Source organism: Pseudonaja textilis, chromosome 6 (assembly GCF_049901715.1).
Source record: "Pseudonaja textilis isolate UNSWEBS1 chromosome 6, rPseTex1.2, whole genome shotgun sequence".
NCBI lineage: Eukaryota > Metazoa > Chordata > Lepidosauria > Squamata > Elapidae > Pseudonaja > Pseudonaja textilis.
Genome location: NC_141995.1, coordinates 11989556 through 12011455, shown reverse-complemented (window position 1 = coordinate 12011455; position 21900 = coordinate 11989556). Strand labels below are relative to the sequence as shown.

Sequence of the window (21900 nt, the reverse complement as noted above, 5' to 3'; positions counted from 1 at the left end):
CAGGCTTAATATTATTTTTGCCATTTCACCCCGGGGTTTTCATAAACACCAGCAATATGGAAAAATGGGAGCTAGGAAGGAAGTTTGAGAAGACAACACCTGTTGCCCAGGGACAGATTTTCACAAACTGATCGAGATACCAAAAACAAACTAACCTTGGGAAAAAGAAATGATAATAATCTATTGTTTCCAAGAAAGGCAAAATGATATTTCAGAGCTTTAGCTATCCAAAACTTTTGGGGGGGAAATCCTTTTCTTCACACTAATCTGGCTCTTGAACAGATAAAAAAAAAATCCTTACGATAATCAGGAAGAAGGGAAGATAGGTATGCAAATTATTTATATCAGAAAAGGATAGTTTTAAGATCAAATGTGCACAATGAATGGATGGATTCATTGTTGTAAGTTTTCCATCGTTTTGGTTTGGTCACAATTTGTGATTTAGTACAATGGCTTATGCAAACATAGTTTGAAGCAAACCATGGCTCCTGCAATGTGTAAGTCCAGTTAATGTAAGGTTAAAAAAAATGGTAATTGTGGAAGTCGTTTAGGTTAGAAGACACACTGATTTGCAGTTCATATGTGGATACAGAGGTGACCTTGCAGTCCTCATCTTGAAGCCCAAAGTCTAGCACAACAGGGCCATTGAAAGTCTATTCTTGTGATAACTGTGGATGTTGGTCTGTGACACTGATGCCATTCATGATTTTGGTGGCACCTATCTTCAAAGCTGGTGGAGGCATCATAACACAGAGCTTGCCAGAGGGTTCTGTCAGCAATTGTAAGCTTGAAGTTCCCTTGGTTAGATGTCATGGTGAAATACCCATCTGGTTTAATTCCAAGCCAGGAGGAAGACACTGGAAACATGGAGGACAATTGGAAAGGTGGTTTAATGATGAAGCAGAACCACCAAGCACATGGTTCTGGTGCAACTGCCCCCATGGAGTTGAGAGTGGGTGACTTTTATACCTTCTCTTGGGCTTTGAACTTGAGCTTCCTGTTCCTGTGCAAGAACATGTATTCTATTGGCTGCTGCCAGACTCCCATAGGGCTGCGCAGGGGTCATAGCTGAGGTTGTCTGAGCTCCCAGGTTTGGTTGAAGCTTGGCTAATGCAATGTCTTTAGGAGACTGTGCAATGCAGTAAGCTCTGCTGCTAGGGGTTAATCCTATAATGTCATAGGGGGTTATGTCTTAATCCCACCACCCTGGAGCTGAAGATCTTTTGTCTTGTAGATAATGTGGCCCAGTACAGCTGCAGCCATTAAGAAAGGTGGGGGCTGCTTTCCAAGAGCATGTTTCTCCTTTAGGAAAATATAATATTCTGCCTTTTTTAATATTTCCCAAAATATTTCAGTGTTTTCCTTTAGTGTCTTAGTAGTGCTTGCAGAGTCAACCCTGAGGTCTGTTCCCAGACTAGACAACAACTGCTGGCGCATACAGAGGTCATCCATTCTGATGACATGTCCCACCCCTCTAATATGGACTCTAATAATCAGGATGTTGTGTAATCTAAGATGTCCATGTTAGAGATACAGTCTTATAGTCATGAGGCAAATGAACTTTTTAAGGCTGCCTTCCCCAATCAGAATGTACCATCTTTCACTTCCTATGGTTCTTAAGCATCACAAAATTTTGCCAGTTAGAAATTATCAGGGTTCTTGATACTACTAGGTTGAAGAAGCACAGATGTGACTATAAGAAGCCACAGAAGTTATAACTTCTCTGATCCAATAACTGACTTCCTACTCCACATTACTTCATGTTTTAATTATGGTTTGATAAGTCACAGTTTTGTAGCTCCATGTTGACTAAGCCATTAGACCTTGCCTGTAAGTCTATATGGGTCGAGTTTGCATGAAACATGAGTTCAAAACCAAATCAGTAACAAATCCCCATGGCTTAGCTTGGTGTGCAAACCTGATCAGTATTTTAATCATAGATCTGTGGTGAAGAAAGTATAGCAACACTTAAGCATCATTTCACGGTTGGCTTGGCTCCCAGCTCTTCAGTGGTGTGACATTCCCATTGCATAATTGCACAAGTTCCCAAAATTTCTGGCAAGTTCATTTCTTTTCCACAAAGTTTGCTTTTATAAATCTCCCAATGAATCAGCTCAAATGATACTTCTGGTTGCTTCCTATTATTCTACTATTGCTTATTTATGCTATTCTTTTAACAAGGAATATCATTGTTGGTCATTCAATCATAGAATATAGAATAATGAGATTGGAAGGGACCTTGGAGGTCTTCTAGTCAACCCCCTGCTGAGGAGACCTTATATCATTCTAGAAAAATGGTTGGCCAGTGTCTTGAAAACCTCCAATAATGGAGTTCCCACATTTTTGAAGGTAAACCATTTCACTGATTAATTATTCTTACTGTCAGGAACAGAAGAATTCTACAATTTCCCTAATTGGTGACAACTGAGCAGGATTTGAAAAAAGAAATTAAAACACATCTCCAATACTATTTAAAATATTCATAGCTTCAATGACATCCAGCTTTGTTAAAAGAAAGTTTGCTTGCTGAATTCATTTTTGTTCAGTTTTCACCCAACACACACACACACACACACACACACCCTGTGTTTGTGAGAAAGTATGGAAATTGTCTTGATTTCAAACAGCTGGAATTTATATTCCCTAAACAAGGAATTTAATAAACTTGTTTGTTTATTCTTCACAGCAAGCTTTGGCAACAGCCCTAGTGCAATTTAAACCCACTCCACACCTCAGGAAACTTTAAACATTTGTTATTTTGAAAATCCTTTTCATTGGCACTGGGAATGTTGTGGTTAGTCGTTCTGGAAAATTGCTGTCAGTCAAAAATACAGAAAATCAGAGGGAGCCCACAAGACTTGAGACAGCTAGTTTGGTCTAGGGCCGTGATGGCGAACCTATGGAACGCATGCCACAGGTGGCACACAGAGGCATTTGTGCCAGCACGCAAACCACAAGTAAACTTACCTCACTGCGCGTGTGGGTGCCTCACATCAGATTTTTCAGATTTTTTGGCCTCCCAGAGGCTTAAAAAAACCCTCTGCAGGCTTTGCAGGCTGAATAATAAGCACATTTTATCACTTCCTGTCATACTGGAAGTGACAAAACAGGCCTATTATTCATCCTGCAAAGCCTGCAGAGGGTTTTTTCAAGCCTCTGGGAGGCCAAAAAAACCCCTCAAACCAGCCGAAAATCAGCTGTGAGGCACAGTCCAGGTAAGGGGGCGGGGGGATTGTGCGTGCATGCACAGGAGCTGGGGGCATGCGTGCATTTGCCTTCTGGGTGCTGGCACATGAGTGCGCAAGCACGCACAAAATTTTTGGCACAGGAGCCCCAAAAGGTTAGCCACCACTGGTTTAGGGATTAAGGTGCTGGCCTAGAAACTGGTTGGGTGATGTTGAGCTGGGGGTTCTTTTCTTGGCCCAACTCACCACACAGAGGTGTTGTTGTGGAGAAAATAGGAGGAGGAAGGAGTATTTGGTACACTTGCCATCTTGAGTTATTTATAAAAATAATAATGGTGGGATGAAGATCAAATTGAATCAAATCTTGCCAGCGTACAGTACGTGAGAAATCATGACGTCTTTTCTATTCCCTCCAGCAACAACATCCCCTATAGATGCATAATAATGTCTCTTTTCTTTCCTCAGTCGCCTCTTCCGGCTTCTAGTCACCATGTCTGATGGGAAGTTGCAAATTGTTGTAAGTTTTTTTTTTAATGTCAAATGGCTTAGCTATTAATAAATAGATTACCTATTCCAAGTTCTCGAGGAGAGAGCCTCCTTGCAAATTAAGAAATCACTTCAAAAATGAAACTCCCACTTTCTTTTTTTAGCCCGATTGTGATAAAGAAGTGGAATCAAACCCAGCAAGCTTTATACCCTTCTGACATTTTCTACTTCCACGTTTCAACTTTTTGCTCTTGACAGCTTTATTTCTTGGCAGCTGCAAAGAAGAAAATGCTGGAAGGAAGCAATATTTCGAGACAAATCAACTGTGGAATCCATAATTGGATGCTGGGTGCTCCCTCAGTTTAATAAAGTTATTCAAGTATGTCGTTCCTTTGGAATTTAACTCTGCCTTCCCAGCTGCTTCGGCCAATGCCGTTTCTTTGCTGGAATAACACCGAAAACTAAATAAACCCAGTTCTTGGCTTGCTTAAAGATTTGGCTGGCAAGGTTGAAAGGGAGGCATCTGGTGAACATTTTGTTCCTCCGTAACCAAGCTTTCTCCACCCCAAGCTGTCTGTCTGCAGGCATGGCAGCGAACTTTGCTGCCAGACAACAACCCCCTGTGGACGTGGGGACAAAGCAAGACAGTGATCTTGTTCCAATACAAATAGAAGAAAATATTGTGGGTATAACTGGCTGCCGGCCTCGCAGAGCAACCATTGGTGCCCTAGCTTAACTCAAGGGCATCGCTCTTCTCTATTTCCAGTGCTCAGAGGCCACGGAATTATTCATGAAGCCCAAATTACATCACACACCATTGCCAGCAGGATGTATCAGCAGGCAGTTGTACTTTTGCAAAAGAAATAACTTTAGCGGGGGAAATAACGCTACAAACTGAGGACATTCTTTGGCTTTGGGACAATGACTGCTGAGATGAAAAACAGGACACCAGAATCAGCAAGAGGAACAGAATGGGCTGCCACCTCATTGAATCTTCTAACTCCAGAGCTCAGGGTGTTAACTTCAATAATGTGTAGACAGATTATGGTTACACATCTGTGAAATATTTTTCTATGGCTATTCAGAGACCATCATTTACTGGAACGTTACATTAAGGTTGTTTTATTTTAGAGTTATGTCTTTGACTTGCAACTGTTATTGAACCGGCAGTTATGGTCATAAGTCAGGACAGTTGCAAAGGGAGTAACTATAGGACCAGATCCATTTTTACGACATTTTTTGGGGTAGTCGTTAAACAAACCCAGTTTTTGTTAGCGGTGGGTTTTTTTTTGTTGGAAATATGCTCGTATCCAGAAAATAAAAAGGCATAACAGTCATGTGCGCACAGGATACCACAAATGGCCATGAATGTAGACTGTCTGTTGAGTGCCAAAATGCAGTCACAGGTGTCCAGCTGTCGGGACTTCAGAACCAGGTTGCAAGTAACTTTTTTGGGGGGTGGGGTAGAATAGAATGGAATGAAATGGAATGGAATGGAATGGAATAGAATAGAATAGAATAGAATAGAATAGAATAGAATAGAATAGAATAGAATAGAATAGAATAACAGAGTTGGAAGGACCCTGGAGTTCTTCTAGTCCAACCCCCTGCTCAGGCAGGAAACCCTTTTCCATTTCAGACAAATAGTTGTTCAATCTCTTCTTAAAAAATTCCAGTGTTGGAGTCTTTCATTATTTCAAACAGTGGCTAAGTGCCCGGTCATAAATTGAGGACTACCTTCTTATTATGCTTTTTTCCATGGTTGTGATGTGAATTCTGCAGTTGCTAAGTGAATCACTGCATTTGTTAAGTTAGTAACCCGGTTGTTAAGTGAATCTGGCTTCCCCAATTGACTTAGCTTGTCAGAAGATTGCAAAAGGGGATGACATGATCCTGGGACACAGCGACCGTCATAAATGTGAACCAGTTGCCAAGCATCCGAATTTTGATCTTGTGACCACGAGGATGCTTCAAAGGTCAGAACTGTGAAAAACGGTCATAAGCCATTTTTTTCAGTGTGGTCATAACTTTGAACAATCACTAGATGAACTGTTGTAAGTCGAGAACTACTGTAATTACAGTGGCACTGAAATTTTTTTACTTATGGCTGGTCCTCGCAATTATGACCATCATAGCATCCCCATGTAATGTGATCAAACTTTGGACACTTGGCATCTGTTTATGATGCTGGCAGGGCCCTGGGGTCATGTGATCGCCATTTGCAATCTTCCCAGCCAGCTTCTGACAACCAAAATCAACGTAGGAAGCCAAATTCACTCAACAGTCATGTGATTCACTCAACAACTGCAGCAATTCAAGGAACAACCAGAGCCAAAAAAGGTAATAAACTCTGCTATGATTCACTTAACAGCTGCTCTGCTTAGCAATGGAAATCCTTGTCCCAATTGTGGTTGCAAGTCAAGGACAACATGTAGAATAAAAAACAAGGAAAGATAAAAGGCAGTTTGGAAGAAATATCCAGTGGTGGACTGCTGAAGGTTCGGTGGGATTCTGGAGACCCCCTAGCTAAGATTCTGTGCAGTTCAGAAAATCCCCAAATCCCACTCCTGGCCGGCCCCACCCATCCCCTTCCCTCCCTGGAGTCCCCACGTGGCCTGTTTTGGATGCAGGTAAACGCAGGGTATACTTGGAGGCTCGGGGAGTGTGAAAAACGGGCCTCCTGGAAGTTTGGGAAGGCTGGAAATGGGTCCATTTCTGGCTTCCAAAGAGCCTCTGGAGCCTGGGGAGGGCAAAAATTCCCCCTCTGCTGCCGTGGTACAGGAGGCCAACTAGGCCACGCCTACCCAACAACCAGGCAGAACCCTTTGCTAAATTTTTTGAAGACCCACCCCTGGAAATACCCATCTGGTTTAGTTCTAAGTGGGGAGAAAGACACTGGAAAGTTCCGCAAAATTCCAACTGGAGCATATGATTGATGACTCTTGGCTGTGGATGTGTCCCATTGGAGAATATTAATTATGATACACCCAGGGGGTGGGGGAAAACCAGGGTCAAGGGTGACAATGAATGATGTGTCTCAGAGTCGGCTACACCCAGGCACCGCTTGGCCTGTTTACTCCTAATAAATCTTCTTTAAGCTTTGAAAATCCGGCTAGAGACTCATAATTTAAATGGGGGTAACTACTGGAGCCCTGACGATGGGATTACTGCAGTGGTGGGATTCAACCGATGTAACAACTGGTTTGGTGAGCACATGTTAGAAACAGCCATGTTTAGCTAAAACTTACCTTCTGCTGTAGCCCCAGGGAGTAGAACAGCTGATCAGCTGGGCTTCAAAACACGGAAATAAAGGACAGATTAGGGCAGGGGTGGGTGGACGGGTCCAACTGATTTCCGGAACTACCGGTTCACTCAAACTGGTCCGTACCAGCTGAATCCCACCCCTGGATTACTGTACTTTCTCTGAATAGAAATCTCTTTGCTTGTTGCAAATTGCATCTACTCCACACAGCATCGATGTAGTCTAATTATAATGATTTGGGGGCCGCCTTTAAAGTGAGCAAAAGGAAGTGATTCACCACTTAAGTGCTTGGTTAAACGGGAGAGCTCAGCGTGAAACAATTGAAGCTGATAGGCACAAATGAACAGGAGTGTTCAGAAGCCATCTATTCCCTAACCATCACATTCTTGGCTACGGAAACAGAAGAAATTATGACGATACCTACAAAACCTTACATTCTGCTTCTTATCCCACCCCCTCTCTCTCCCTTTCCATCTGCCATTTCCCTCTTACTTTTAGATTCCTTATTCTTATGAAGTAAAGTGATGCGGTAGCTCAGTGGTTAAGATGCTAGGCTTGCTGGCTGGAAAGTCGATAACCTGAATTCAAGACCCCAGCTCCATGCAATGGGGTGAGCTCCCATCTTCGCTCCAGCTCCTGCCAACCTAGCAGTTCGAAAGCATGCAAATGTGAGTAGATAAATAGGCACCATTTCAGTGGGAAGGTAACAACTCTCCATGATGTCATGCCGGCCACATGAATGTATTACCAAAGTTAGACCAAGGCATTTGCAGGTAGTCCTCAACTTACAACTACAACTGGGACCAGAATTTCCATTGCTAAGCAAGACAGTTGTTAAGTGAGTCAAATCAGATTTTATAATTATTATTTTTTTGCCATAGTTGTTAAATGAATTCCTGCGGTTATTAAAAGAACTGTATTAGTCATTAAGCAAATCTGGAGTGCCCCCCCCCCGCTCAACTTTGCTGACGGGGAAGGTTGCAAATGGTGATCACATGATCCTCAATCCCTGCAGCCATTGTAAAATTGTAAAATACATGCCAGTTGTCAAATTTTGACATCGCCTGACAGTGGGGATGCTGCAACTATTGTTAAGTGCAAGGACTAAACAATTGCAAGGCACTTTTTCAGTGGCATTGTAACTTCAATCAGTCACTAAACAAATGATTGTAAGTTGAGGACTGCTTTTCGCAATGACTGTATCTGAGTTTACCACAAGACACCAAAGCAGCTCAGATTAGAATTTAGTGGTTCTTTTTCCAAACTTGGCAACTTTACAAAGGTTGGACTTCAACTCCCAGATTCCCCAGTCAGCACTTAAACGTTGAAGTCCATACATCTTAAAGTTGCCAAATTTAAAAAGTACTGGTTTAATACAACCAGTCAAGACCACAAACATTTCTTCATTATCTATCATTACTAAATGTTGCCGTTGAAACACGACACCACTAGATGGGAGTCTTGCCTTCAATTTTTGGAGAACTCTTGTTGACAACCTCAACTTAGCAACTGTAGACCTTCCCATTCCTGATTTCTGAATACTATAATTTCTTGGAGGATTTGGCCTTTTAAATTATCTAGAAAATACCCTGAAAGGGTGTGTATGCTAAAAGGTCAACTTTACTTCTGAAAACTTCTGAACAGAGGAAGAATTTCATGGAATTATAAGAGGTGGGTATGGAAAAAATTTTTTACATTATTAAATTTTCACTTTTTTCTCTCTCTAGCAGAAACACCTGTGGGATCTGCAAAACTTTGTGTGTGTGGGTGTGGGTGTATAGACTTCTTGACTCATTCAACTTTTTTTGGACTGTATTCAGCATTCCCCTCATTAAAAAAACATTTAGCCAATTAGGGCCCTCTGAATCAGTGTAAAAATTGTCTCTTAACCCATGTTGTAATGATAGAATAAGGGCATAACCTGATTTAATGGTTTTTTTTAAGGTTCTCAGTCTGTTGTCTATGGAGATCAATATGCTTACAGATATGCTTACAGACAGTCTTTGTGCTTTTTGCATCCTATGCAGTGGTGGGATTCATTTTTTTTTTACTACCAGTTCTGTGGGCGTGGCTTGGTGGACGTGGCAGAGGAAGGATACTGCAAAATCTCCATTCCCTCCCCACCCCACTAACCTGCTTTCCAGCTCCGTTCTCCTGTGCAGGGCAACCAAAGAAGACCCAGCCGATCAGCTGGGATTCAGAAGGCAGAGAATAGATGGGGTTGGTGGGGCCAGTCCGAGGTGGGATTTGCCAGTTCTCCAAATTACTCAAAATTTCTGCTACCGGTTCTCCAGAATTGGTCAGAACCTGCTGAATCCCACCTCTGTTCCTCCAGATTTTATTTATTAAACGCACATGCCACCCATTTCACTGCTGAAACAACCCTGGGTGGCTGATGCTTTGTTTCGGAACAGGCCACAGATCTATGGCAGTAACATTGAGAGTGGGCCAGATTTTCCCTGTGGATATCTGAGAAATATTTTGCTTAGGACAGGAAATTCCCAAAATTTTCAGCAAACTTTCTGCCCTCTAAAGTGAAGATTCCCTATGCACCAAAGTGATAAAATAGTTTTATGGGGAAGAAAATAATACCGTCAGCCATGTACTTGTGTTCAGCCAGAAATGCTAATGATGCTTTATAATGCTCTTTATTGCATCAGTAGCAAATGTGTGAGAAATGTCAGAGACAAATAGTTATGTGCCTAGGGGCAATCATTACGGGTTAAGTAAAAAGCAATTCCCAGTAGGCTCATATCCATTGGATTTCTGAAAGGGGAAACAAGAATTACAAATGTTTTTCCTGGAGATTTGGAAAGGCAGCAGTCGCATTATGAAAATATAAGTAACAATTGTTGTCTGCACCAACTGGCAAGTAAGTGGGAGAAAACAAAGTTATTTTTAAAAATCAAAGAATGACTTTTAAAGATTAATAGGATTATTATAAAAAGGATCAGGAGAGAAAACAAAGTTATTTTTAAAAATCAAAGAATGATTTTTAAAGATTAATAGGATTATTATGAAAAGGATCAAATATGTAGCTGGGAGGATTTGGGCAACGAATGCCTTTATAGCCTGGATTTATAACTGATATTAAGGCAACAATTCTAAACTTAATTCTTCAGCAGTAAATCCACACTTCTTCAAAAGGCAATTGGACTTTCTTGGTTTTTCCTTGAAGATGTTTTGCTTCTCATCCAAGAAGTGCCTTCAGTTCTTCAGAAGTCTCCTGAATGCTTCTGGATCTGGAACTGAAGAAGTTTCTTGGATGAGAAGCAAAAAAAAATGTCTTCAAGGAAAGTCCAATTGCCTTTTGAAGAAGCATCTTTGGGACAACTGTGACCTGGATGGCTGAGAATTTCCATAGACATTCACACTGACTGCATATGTTCATGGATAAACATATGCAGAACTTCTACGGGACACTTATGAATTTGCTATCCTTGGGCCTACTGTTTATTAAAATCCAATTACCCATGTTTTCTCGAAAATAAGACTCTGTCTTATATATATTTTTGCCACCAAAAATAGCACCAGGTCTTATTTGCAGGAGATGTCATCCACTAACCTCACTTGCGTGTGTTGCTCCTGGCCTCCTTTGTGCTGTCAGAAGCCTTCAGGAATGTCTTCTTCTGAGGCTGGCAAGGCTTTCCTGAAGGCCTCTGCAGCTGATAATTGAGCTCCAGATTGATCCAGAGCTTTGTTATCAGCTACAGAGGCCTTCAAGAAAGCCTTGCCAGCCTCAGAAGAAATGGGCCGGCAAGGCAGGTGTCAGGGTGTGCAAGGCCTTGTTACAACTGTCCAAAGGTAAGTAGTAGGGCAGCTCCATCCCCCCACCATCCCCACCCTAGCTTAATTTTTACCTGTGCACTCTGGAGTGGGTGGGATCTTAATTAGGGCTTATTTTGGGAATAGGGCTTATATTGGGTGCATGTGTAAAAATCAAACTAGGACTTACTTTCAGGGCAGGTTATATTTTCAGGGAAACAGGGTATAATCTTGTATTTCATAATCATTCCAAATCTGCTTCTTGAATCAAGGCATCTAGAACATGGTGCTAAAATCCAGGACTAAACATTTGATGTACTTTCCATGCCCAGGTAAAGACAACTACTTCTAATTTGTGTGTGCAAAGAAGACAACCCCATTTGTTTGCAATGGAATATGACTTACACAGGAAGAAGAAAGTCACATCTCTTTTGAAAGCCAGCCCTTATACAGTGTATGTATTTCTTATGTTTTAGAAATATAAGGGAGGTGGGGATTATTATTATTTTGCTTTAAAATACCACTGCAACCCTATAGCATCACCAGTTTTATGAAGGCAAGATGCAGTAGAATACAGAAGGCGGAAAATACAAAAAAAAAAAAAATTATGAGCAACTCACTCCTACTTCTGCATCCTAACTTTCTTCATTTATTAGCTGGAAGGCTCAAATTCAAGAAGTCCCCACTGGCACTTATACAACATTTGCCCAAAAACTTTAACATTGATTCTCAATGGAAAGCCATCTGGGTCGCTGAATGCCCAGACATAGGAAGACATATAAATGACCCCACAAAAAAGGAGCCAGCTTTGAATTATATCAGCAACGAACAATCCTGAATAGGATTTGCACCTCAGTGTCTGTTGGAACTTTCTGTATAAATGGGGGCATAGTATCCCTCCCTTCGTGTGACTGTGAGATCCCATGTCAAACTGTTAGATCTCATCATGACCAGCTTTGTATGTTGAGTGGTCCAATACTGGTCCAATATCTGATTTTAAAAAAATATAAACAATGCTGCGCTTCAATGGTTAGATGGCCTAGACCACGGATGTCAAACTCGTGGTATCACGTTGCTGTCACGTGATGTTCTGTGATGTTTTTCCCCTTTGTGGAGCTAAAACTTAAAACTTGCGGAATTTTTCCCCTTCACGGAGCCGTAAAGCCTACAAACTTGAAATTTGGCACATATGTTCCTTTTGGCTTCTAGCTCACTAAGAAAGGATTTTTTGAAATGATCATCAGAGCATTAGTATTTCCTACATTACTATTAACATGCTCTGATGCTAAGGAGTTCTATTCCCTCTCCCCACCTAAAAAGAAATCTGTTCCAAATGCAAAACACAAGCAGAGGAGTTTCAGTTTAAGTTTCATAGCAGCAACTAGCTTTAGTATAGAACAGTTGAGCTAAGCCATGCCCAGGCTCTTTGCTGTCTTTCTTCTCACACAGCAAATATCATTTCAGTTTCCAAACAGCCCTCAACTCTCTCATACACTGACAGGACACTAGCTAGATGACGCTAACTAGATGAATACTGATGGATGCTGGTAGGCAGAGGCAGAATTTTTTTCCCCTTATTTTCCTCCCCCAAAACTAAGTCCGATCACATAGTTTTGTAGCACATTGGTGAGGGTTTACCATGAAAGATATTGGGCGGTAGGAATCTGGGTTTGAAATTAGCCAAGGGAAAAGAAGATGATCATGAGATGAACCAATTATGCTTCTTCTTCTTGTCTCTCCCATGTGATTTCTTGCTCTTGTACCAGAAGACCTAATTTCTCCTTAATTCTAGGTTGCTTCTCTTCTTGATTAGTTTCCACCTTTTGCTTCTGGTCCTGCCTTCAGGTGCTTTGGAGAATAGCTTGATGCCCTTCTTCCTTGTGGCAGCCCCTTAATGAGGGCAGGGCATGGACCCTTAGCCATCAACTTTGGTGTTTCCCAAAGTTATTACTAACTCTTACTGTTAATTTTGCAGGCATGATCGCGTTGAATTTGCTGAGCTTACAAAGCGTTTCTCAAAAGCTTTTAAGGAAAAAATAACCAACCCTCTTCATTTTGACATCTGCTGGGGTTCCCCTTTCAAGCTGCGGCACGTGACAACTATTTTGAAAGTCCAAGCCCCTTCCGTACAATGTAAGTCGGTGTATTTAGCAGGTGGGTGATGGGTTACAGCAAGGGTGTCAAACTCAATTTGAGGGCCGTATCAGGGTAGCTTGTTTGACCTCAAAGGGCTGGTAGGTGTAGCCAGGGTGTGGCCAGCATGATGTCACTCGTGTCGGGGGGGGGGGGCGCCTGTGGTGGCCCAAGCGTTCTGCCAGTGAAAACGGGCTCCCAAGCTACGTTTTTGGCTGCAATGGTCTCCTGCAACCCTTTCCCAGCAAAAATGTAGTTTGGACGGGAGCATGCCCTCACGAGCTCCATTTTCGCTGGCAGAGGCATCGCGGGCTGGTTCTTTGCTGTTTCCAGGGTGGCCCCATGGGCCAGATCTAAGAATCCTGTGGGCCAGATCTCACCCTTGGGCCTTGAGTTTGACACCCCTGGGTTACAGACTCCAAGAAGGCAATAGAATTGATGTACAGAGGCAGGAGCTCTCGCATTTTTTAAAATTTATCTCACAAATACATGACTCTAGGCAATGTACAATTAAATGCATAAAAACATAAAAGATACAATACCTCAATATAAGGAGCCTGGTAAAACAAGGATAAAATTAAATTAAAAATCAAAAGGGAGAGAGGGGCTACAAGGTACTAACCACCACAGGGTTGCATGCCCCTCGGTGAGCTCCACTTGAAGTGGCAAAGCCAAGTCCCCCTGATTCTTTTGAAAGTTTAGGAGAATTGGGGGGGGAACGCCTCACTTCTGGGCGGGAGGATAGCAACAGAATACTAAAGGGTTACTAATCGCCTTTCCAGCACCGAATAAAGCAAAATAGGAGATCTGTCCATTTTAGAAATAGGCAGTAAGTAGACAGGTGAAGTGTTTCGCTTCTTGTCCAAGAAGCTTTAGTAAGCCTTAGTAAGACCACGCCTCTGCTCGCAACAGAATACTCTATATCACCAGGCTTGAAATTTTGGGCTTGGACAACCTTGAATTATGCTGCCTATGGTTAGACTTAAGCGTAGCACACAAAATTATCTGCTACCATGTCCTACCAGTCAATGACTACTTCAGCTTCAACTGCAACAATGCAAGAGCACACAACAGATACAAACTCAATGTAAACAGCTCCAAGCTTGATTGCAGAAAGTATAACTTCAGCAACAGAGTGGTCAGTGCCTGGAACGCACTACCTGACTCTGTTGTTACATCCTCTAACCCCCACTCCTTTAACCCTTAAACTATCCACTATTGACCTCACCCCATTCCTAAGGGGACTGTATGGGGCGTGCATAAGTGCACCATTGCACCTAGTGTCCCTGTCCTATTGTCCCCATTTATTTGTACCTGTTTCCTGTATTCTTACTCATGTTTATACCTATGCCTATTATCTTGTAAGCGATTGACAAATCAAATCAGATCAAATAAATAAATAAATATCCCAGAGGGCAGGTGCAACAGTAGAGAAGACACTCTTCCAGGACCCAACAGTTGAAATCTTTAATGATGTGGCCCATCATATACTTTCTCTTCCTGATTGGCTGGGTTGGGTTGATGTGATGGGAATAAGATGGTTCCTCAGGTGAGGAAAAGTCATGTTCTAGATGCTTTCTGGGTGCTATTTCAGGGGGCAACTGGACGTTCTTGTTTTTCTTTGAAGACGTTTCGCTTCTCATCCAAGAAGCTTCTTCCGCTCTGACTGAATGATGGGGAATGGAAGGATTTATACTCCTTGCAGACAGCTGGTCATTTGCATTCTTTTAGAGAGTCCTTGAGGCCACTTGGAGGTTTGTCTGTGTCCTCTGGGTCACCTGAGTAATGCAAATATGTGTGGAGCCTTTTCGGCTGCAGGATGCTTTCTGCCCTGTGTCTTTTCACCCTGAAGCCAAGAAGGCCCCACCCCCATTTGCACCACTCGGTTGACCCTTTGTACACAGATAAACCTCCAGGTGGCCTCAACGGCTCTCTAAAAAGAATGCAGAGGATCAGCTGTCGACAAGGAGTATAAATCCTTCCATTCCCCACCATCCAGTCAGAGCCAAAGAAGCTTCTTGGATGAGAAGTGAAACGTCTTCAAAGGAAAGCAAGCAAGCTCAGTTGCTTCCTGAAAAAGCACCTTTGGGACAACCGTGACCTCGATGAATGAGGATCTCCATAGCCATGTTCTAGAGATATTGATCTTGTTCTACTGTATCAAGAAGTTTTCTGTTTGGTAAAAAGGGAAGAAATTGGCAGAAGAGTGCCGGAGCTGCAGAAAAGTGACTTAGGTGTCATTTATGGCCTTAAGGTTACACAACACCCACATCAGCAATCTATCTTCAGTAAGAAGAGGCCAGCAGTGTTCCTCAGTTTAAGGTCTAAAGGCTGATTGCAAGTTCAGACTTTTGGCAAAAAAGATTTGTATGATTTCTTGCAGCCTGGTAGGCAGGGAAGAGCATGAAGAAAGCAAGTGAAGATAATAGCTTCTCTCACCCAGGATTAATTAATTCAATTTAGCCACCACCCAAACACAGTCCAGACTGACTCTGGGTGGCTCATAATAAAAGCAATCAAGATAAAAGGTAAGTCTAATATAAATAGACTTATAAAAAGAGAAATAATAAAGAATAAGATGATGACTGGCACGTTTTTGTCATTCCATTGATTGAAGCTGTTATTACCTTAAGTGACAACAGTTAAAATTTTGCCTTTTTTTCCACTGATAAGAAATAGGTACTTCCTATTTTAATGTCACACCTCTCCTCTTAAAGTGCACGGAATACTTACACAACTCTAAGCCACACAGTGTTTTTAAAACTTGACAATTTTAAGAAGTGTGGACATCTCAGAATTCATGCTAATTGAGAGAATTCTGGGAGTTGAAGTCCACTTATTTTAAAGTTTGGAAAACACTGTCTTCGCTGCACAGTATAATCTTAATAGTTTAGCTTTCCAGCTAAAATGAGTTTTAACTCTAAATTTGAGTTAGGGTTTTCAACTCAATTAGTGACTGTCTGCTTGGTCACCATTTGAGAGGGATAAATAGATCACCACTAGACAAAAAAAGGTAATTCCTAAAACTTTGGGGGATGATAATTTCTGAGCTGACTAAATTATGCTTTGATTTATCTTTTGCAATTTTCTGCACTGCAGCATTAGAAACCGAGAGGATTTTGGAACACCAGAGGCTTGAGAAATCTGAACTCCAACGCAAGATTTCATGGGACGGACAGATTGAACTAAAAAGCAAGATCTTTTTGGAGAGAAGACCACTGCCCCCTAGTGATTTTAACTAGAACTTGCTTACATTACATGTATTTGTTGTGTATTTCTCTGAGTAACTGTGATCCAGCCTGTGATCGAATCAACGTAATAGCAGAATGAACACAAGCAGGCTAGCAAAATGATTTCCTGCAACTGTAATATGTTCATGTGAATCCACTAACAAAGAATGGCTAGGGGTGACATGAGAGCAGTCTTCCAATTTCTCAGGGGCTGCCACAAAGAAGAGAGTCAAGCTATTCTCCAAAGCACCTGAGGGCAGGACAAGAGGCAATGGGTGGAAACTAAACAAGGAGAGAAGCAACCTAGAAATAAGGAGAAATTTCTTGACTGTTAAAACAATTCATCAGTGGAACAACTTGCCTCCAGAAGTTGTAAATGCTCCAACCCTGGAAGTTTTAAAGAAGAGATTGGACAACCATTTGTGTAAAATGCTATAGGGTTTCCTGCCTAAACAGGGGGTGGGACTAGAAGACCTCCAAGGTCCCTTCCAACTCTGTTATTCTATTCTATTCTATTCTATTCTATTCTATTCTATTCTATTCTATTCTATTCTATTCTATTCTATTCTATTCTATCATGTTATTAAATAACAGGAAGAAACAGGAAGAAAACAGGCAATTAATTCCTAAAAGTTCTCTATAGGAGGAAGGCATGAGACATTGGTTTCTGGTCTTATATACCCTCAATTCTTGAGTTCCCAAGCTTATTCTGCCACATCTAAGAAGTAGATGAAAGCTTTAATTGAATTTCAGTTAAACTCTGTTTAGCAACATTCCCTGATTTCTAAAAATGCAGTTTAACTACGATTTGTGATAACAAGCTGACCATGACTTGAAATTGGCACATTTCATCAAACCAGGATGAATAGCAATCTTTTATCCAACATCAGACAAAAAGTGAATATAATCAGGATATTTAGTCATGATTGTTGAATAAATTATGGTGGCCTCATTCAAAATGTTACGCCATGATGGATGAGCCCATACATTTATTTATTGTGATGTTTCTCAATGTTGGCCACTTGAAAGAGGGTGGACCAACTCCCAGAATTCCTCAGCCAACATGGCTGGCTGGGGAAGTCTAGAAGTTGAAGTTGGCTGTGTCAAATTTTTCAAAATTCAATTTCCAAACATTAGAATGCACAAAAGGTGTGACGTGCCTTGGGGATTATAAAGGTATTTTGGTAACTTTAATATAATTAAATGTGCTTGGTAGGTAACTACATAAATATAACTTTTTAAACATTGTTTGTTTCATTGGTCCATACATCTTCAAGAAGCCAAGGTTGAAAAACACTGATTTATTGTACTGATTGTCCATACAACACAATATTGTATTGTGTTTACATTACAACAAATATTTAAAATAAAACATCAACTGTAGGAAGAAAACTACAAAATTCTAAAACTATGAATGCTATAAAATCACTCCAAGTGGATATCCTATCATTCACCATAGATTTCTCAGAATAACTCAGTTTTTAAGTATTTTACAACACCGGAAACATTCTGCTTCTACAAAAGCAGAAGATTTTGTATTATGGCTCAGATCCCTGTAAGAACAACAAAAAGTTATAATTTAAATTGATTAACTTAAAAGCAGAAGCTTTTGGACTCTGTTTCTGGCTAAAATAAAAAATATGAGATTGGAGAGTGTAAAAATGCAAGGCTCTTTCAATTGAATATATATATTGAATATATTTTAATACTGTCTTCTCTTGTTAATTAAGGAGCATCTGTTTTTGAACCAAGTATGTTCCTATCTCTTACTGCTAGAAACACACAGACACGAAGAGAAGGAGAGAATCATGTTAATCCATAAGAATAAACTATATAAATCCAGTTTGACTGTTTGCTTGGTTGATAAGGTATTCCTCAGCTGTGGATGTACGCTTGTCTGAAAATGAAGATAGGACTCATGGAAATTTGTTTATACTAGAGCATAGCTCTGAAGATGACATATTCTAATTATAACAAAGTGTCTTTGGATACTTACAATACATAACAAATTTATTTTTGCACTCATGCCAATCGCAGCCTCCAAGCTTTGCAGCAATAAATCTATTTGCCTTGATGTCAAAATGCTTTGTGTTATTTTTCTTTCAAAAGCCTAGCACGTTCCCTCTGGATATGGAACATTTATTTCATTTGTAAGCAACAATAAAAAAAAACCCGAAACATAATATAATCCCAGACCCTAAGATCTGCATTGTTGCTTGTAATTTACTGGGTCTAATTTCATGTATGAATATTATAAGGACCAAGAACGTGTCAGATTAAGACTTCCATTTCTATTAATATCAGCTGGAGAAGATTTGTTTATAGTCCACAAGATGTTCTGCTCATGGCAAGATGGCATCACCCATATTAGGAATATCTGTTCCAAGAAACTTGAACTAGCTCCACTTAGTTCTTTTGGACATCAACTAAATACTTTTTTGTACCATATTTTGACCCCATAGCATTCTTTAAGTAATAGAAATGGTGGACAACTGAACATCCGTCCTTTGTCTGAAAAATGAGGACCTGTATACTGCACGAGTCAAAAAGAGGGCTGTGAAAATATTTACAGACCCCTCACATCCCAAACATAAACAGTTTCAACTCCTCCCCTCAAAACAACGCTATAGAGCATTGCACACCAGAACAACTAGACACAAGGACAGTTTTTCCCTGAACACCATCATTCTGCTAAACAAATAATTCCCTCAACCCTATTCAACTATTACAAAGTCTGCACTATTACTGTTAATCTTGTCATCACTCCTTATCACCCATTCCCTCCCACTTGTGACTGTATGACTGTAACTTTGTTGCTTGAAGCTGAAAACAAGCAGATATATTGGACACAAAACAGAATTATTACATGACATATTTTAAAAAGTGACTTTTTATTTACACCGGGGAATTGTTTCAGCAGTTAGAAGTTTAGATATTTGATAATTCACCTTTTTTTTGTAAAAGTATATAAATATATACACAAGCCTTTATATAAACATTGTAACATGTGATACAGTAAATAATTGCTATTTTCCCATACACGAGTAAGTAAAGCTTAAATACTGATTTCAAGTATTTTCTATAGAAATCTCTACAATATTACAATTGTTGGAAAAAGATAGCTCTGTTATAAACACACTTGAAAAACAGCCAAATAAAAATGTTCAGTAAGAAAATCCATCAGGATAAAATACTGTTTTATTCCCCTCCCCCAAAATAGTTTCCACATTATATAAGTAACTGGAAAATAATCTGCAAGAAGCATGGATATATGTTAAAAATGTTTTTAACATGTCATTTACTTTCAGTGATTTGAAAAAGCTGCAAAAATGCAGCACAATTAAATATAAATGTATATAAATGATGCTTAAGTGCCCATATCTATGTAAAGGAGGGAACCTTGCTTGGTGGTACCTGATGCTTAATTGAGACTAGAACTGGAATAATATTGGCAAAAGCTGTTTATAATCAAAGAATCTTGGGAACTGCAGTTTGAAGAAAGTGTGCTCAAGCTGCTGTCACTCACAATTCTTTTTCTCTTTCGTTGATCCACATCTCCCATGGAAATAGTACAAATATTAAACCAGCTTCAATCTCTAATGTGAAGACACCCTAAGTATCCAAGGGCGTATTTTTAAATGTATACTTGGCACAATATTTTAGCTGTTTCTTTGCTGTTCTTCTGCTTGAAGACGTCTTAGGACATACAAGATAACTTGATAGCAGAAAATGTATTGGTCCTGTAAAAGGAAGGAATTATTGCATATTCTCTCAGAATACAAATGCAGAACACAAGCACATTTTGGCTGTGATACAGAAAATTCTGCTTAACAGATTCCCACCCTTCCTTACACAATATTTGTCACCCTCAGCAAAAGATGGATTGCGTCTTTTGGATGTATTTCATGAGAGGTTGCAAAATGTATGGGTAGCCAATATATAAAATCTCCTGGCTGCAATAGTGCAAGCAGTTTCAAGTCTCAAAAAAACCTGTATAGTCCCAGGAATATTCTTTAAAAATGTCACAGAGAAGGAAATGTGAGAAATTTGCACGCTGAAAGTTCCTTTCCATTACTTAATTTTCATCTTCAGAATTTCATTCTTTCCTTCGGAGGGAGTTAAATATAAACATTTATTTATTTAATATTTCGTATTTAGAAATTGCCCATCTTCCTGATAGAATGACTCTGGATGTTTTCTAAATATGATATATAAATAATTATTTTAAAATTACGCAGAATATTTGAAAACAAGTGCTTTGCAAAGCAGGTTAGTACAAAGCAGGTTAAAGCAGCTACATCTTTTGTAATGCAGACATGGCTGCTTTAAAAAGCTGAGACAGAATCAACTGTGTTTTACACAGCTCTGTCTTTTTAGTCATTCCTCTTGCCCCATTGTTACTCATTTTACAATGTAATATGAAGATATTTTTTTCTGATTTTTTTTTTAACTCAGCATTTTATAGATCTCAGAACTGCAATTTGCTTTTATGTTGGTTTGCCTTCTTACTGCCCTCACTTTGTAAAGTTTCATTCCATGATTGGTTTTATTTTTAATTTCCATGATTATAAAACTATCCAGAGAGTCTCAGCTACTAAGAAATGCAGAAATCCAATAAAATAAATACATTTTCCATTTTTTTCCCTTTGCTTTCATTTCCCAGGAGTTTTGTTGGGACACATTAAGAAATTAGAAAACCTGACAAGCAGGACCATGTGTTGCAATTTAGGATAAATATACCTCAGTTTGCACCATGCCATGTCTTTGCAAACGCATCAGCCGCACCACTTCGGAGATATCAAACTGTGAAAAAAAAAAGACACCCAATTTAAATTGCATGTTGTTAAATTTTTATGGAAAGTTTAGAATTGATGCTCAGCACCAAATATAACTCTTGGCCTTCACAAAGCAGGGTAGATACGGCAGGTGAATGCTCAACTCATTTCCATACTTTTTCCTCTTCTCCCAGAATCTTTCTCTTCAGCTTTTCCTTCTACTAAGCTTGCAAGAAAGAGCTGATGAAAAAAGCTGTTGAGAAATGTTGGCAGGAAGAGAGGAAAAACATCCTCCTGGAAAGTTTCTATGGGGAATGCCCAACTTTACTCTCTTTTCTTTGTTGCTTGCATCCCAATAGATGCAGGACACCTCAGTTGCAAGAACTTTGTCTGCATTTGGTTCCACCTTCTGATGAAGCGATGAATATTCCTATCTTTTAAAATCTGCATTCTGATTTGCATATTACTCCAATGTTGGGATAAGGAATCTCAGAAGACAAGGAGATTATATAAAATCAAAAACTTCTGAAAAAATTCTCATGGATAATGTATTAAAATTGTAGTGTTGCAGCCAATGGAGATTTTAAGAACAGACTAAAGTGTGATGAGCCAGATGTATATCAAAAAACTACTCAATTATCTATTGTAAGATTAATTAAAATAATCCCAATTTGGAATTCTTCAGATGGGTTTGGATGACCAGAATTCCCATAGATGGCCACCTAGAATTTCGTGAATTGCAAATCTTTGTTTGAAGGGTTGGAGGAAGATTCATGTAGGTTTACTCACCTTGAGGTCTTGGCTGATTAAGCCCAGGACCACGTCAAGGCAGATAAGTGTGCCTGATCGCCCAATGCCTGCACTGCAGTGAGTAATGATGGGTCCTGATTTGTGGATGTGCCTCATGTAGGAGATGAAAGTTATCAAATCATCTGGTTGAGATGGTGTGTCATGATCTGGCCAAGCAGTAAAGTTTAAATGGGAAATATGCCGGAGTTCACCTGTCTGTAGATTTGAAATTCAAAGAAGAACACATACAGTAAAATTAAGACCATCTGTTCTGA

The 21900-nt window shown here is 40.1% G+C and overlaps 2 protein-coding genes across 13 annotated transcripts in view; one reads left to right on the top strand and one right to left on the bottom strand.

Annotated features, from left to right (window-relative positions):
* The first annotated feature begins 8454 nt into the window (after positions 1 to 8454).
* Positions 8455 to 18143, top strand: C6H4orf36 (chromosome 6 C4orf36 homolog). 2 transcript variants are annotated; one of them, XM_087935873.1, is made up of 4 exons: positions 8455 to 8604; positions 11031 to 11152; positions 12674 to 12831; positions 15931 to 18143. In XM_087935873.1, exons 2-4 carry the CDS (start codon positions 11088 to 11090, stop codon positions 16071 to 16073), a joined length of 366 nt encoding a protein of 121 aa, XP_087791999.1. In that variant the 5' UTR covers positions 8455 to 8604; positions 11031 to 11087; the 3' UTR covers positions 16074 to 18143. The 2 variants fall into 2 exon arrangements, with proteins under 2 accessions (XP_087791999.1, XP_026553618.1); XM_026697833.2 differs by having other exon boundaries at positions 8480 to 8608; positions 11037 to 11152; positions 15931 to 16210.
* Positions 18144 to 18933: 790 nt separating this feature from the next.
* Positions 18934 to 21900, bottom strand: part of PTPN13 (protein tyrosine phosphatase non-receptor type 13) — a 169013-nt gene continuing 166046 nt past the window's right edge. For all 11 annotated transcript variants that reach the window (XM_087935863.1, XM_087935865.1, XM_087935864.1 and 8 more), the window contains exons 45-47: positions 21626 to 21841; positions 20802 to 20864; positions 18934 to 19801 (exon numbers count right to left, since the gene is read on the bottom strand). In XM_087935863.1, the coding sequence (XP_087791989.1) occupies positions 19721 to 19801; positions 20802 to 20864; positions 21626 to 21841 (360 nt within the window). In that variant the 3' untranslated portion in view covers positions 18934 to 19720. The remainder of the gene's footprint in view (positions 19802 to 20801; positions 20865 to 21625; positions 21842 to 21900) is intronic.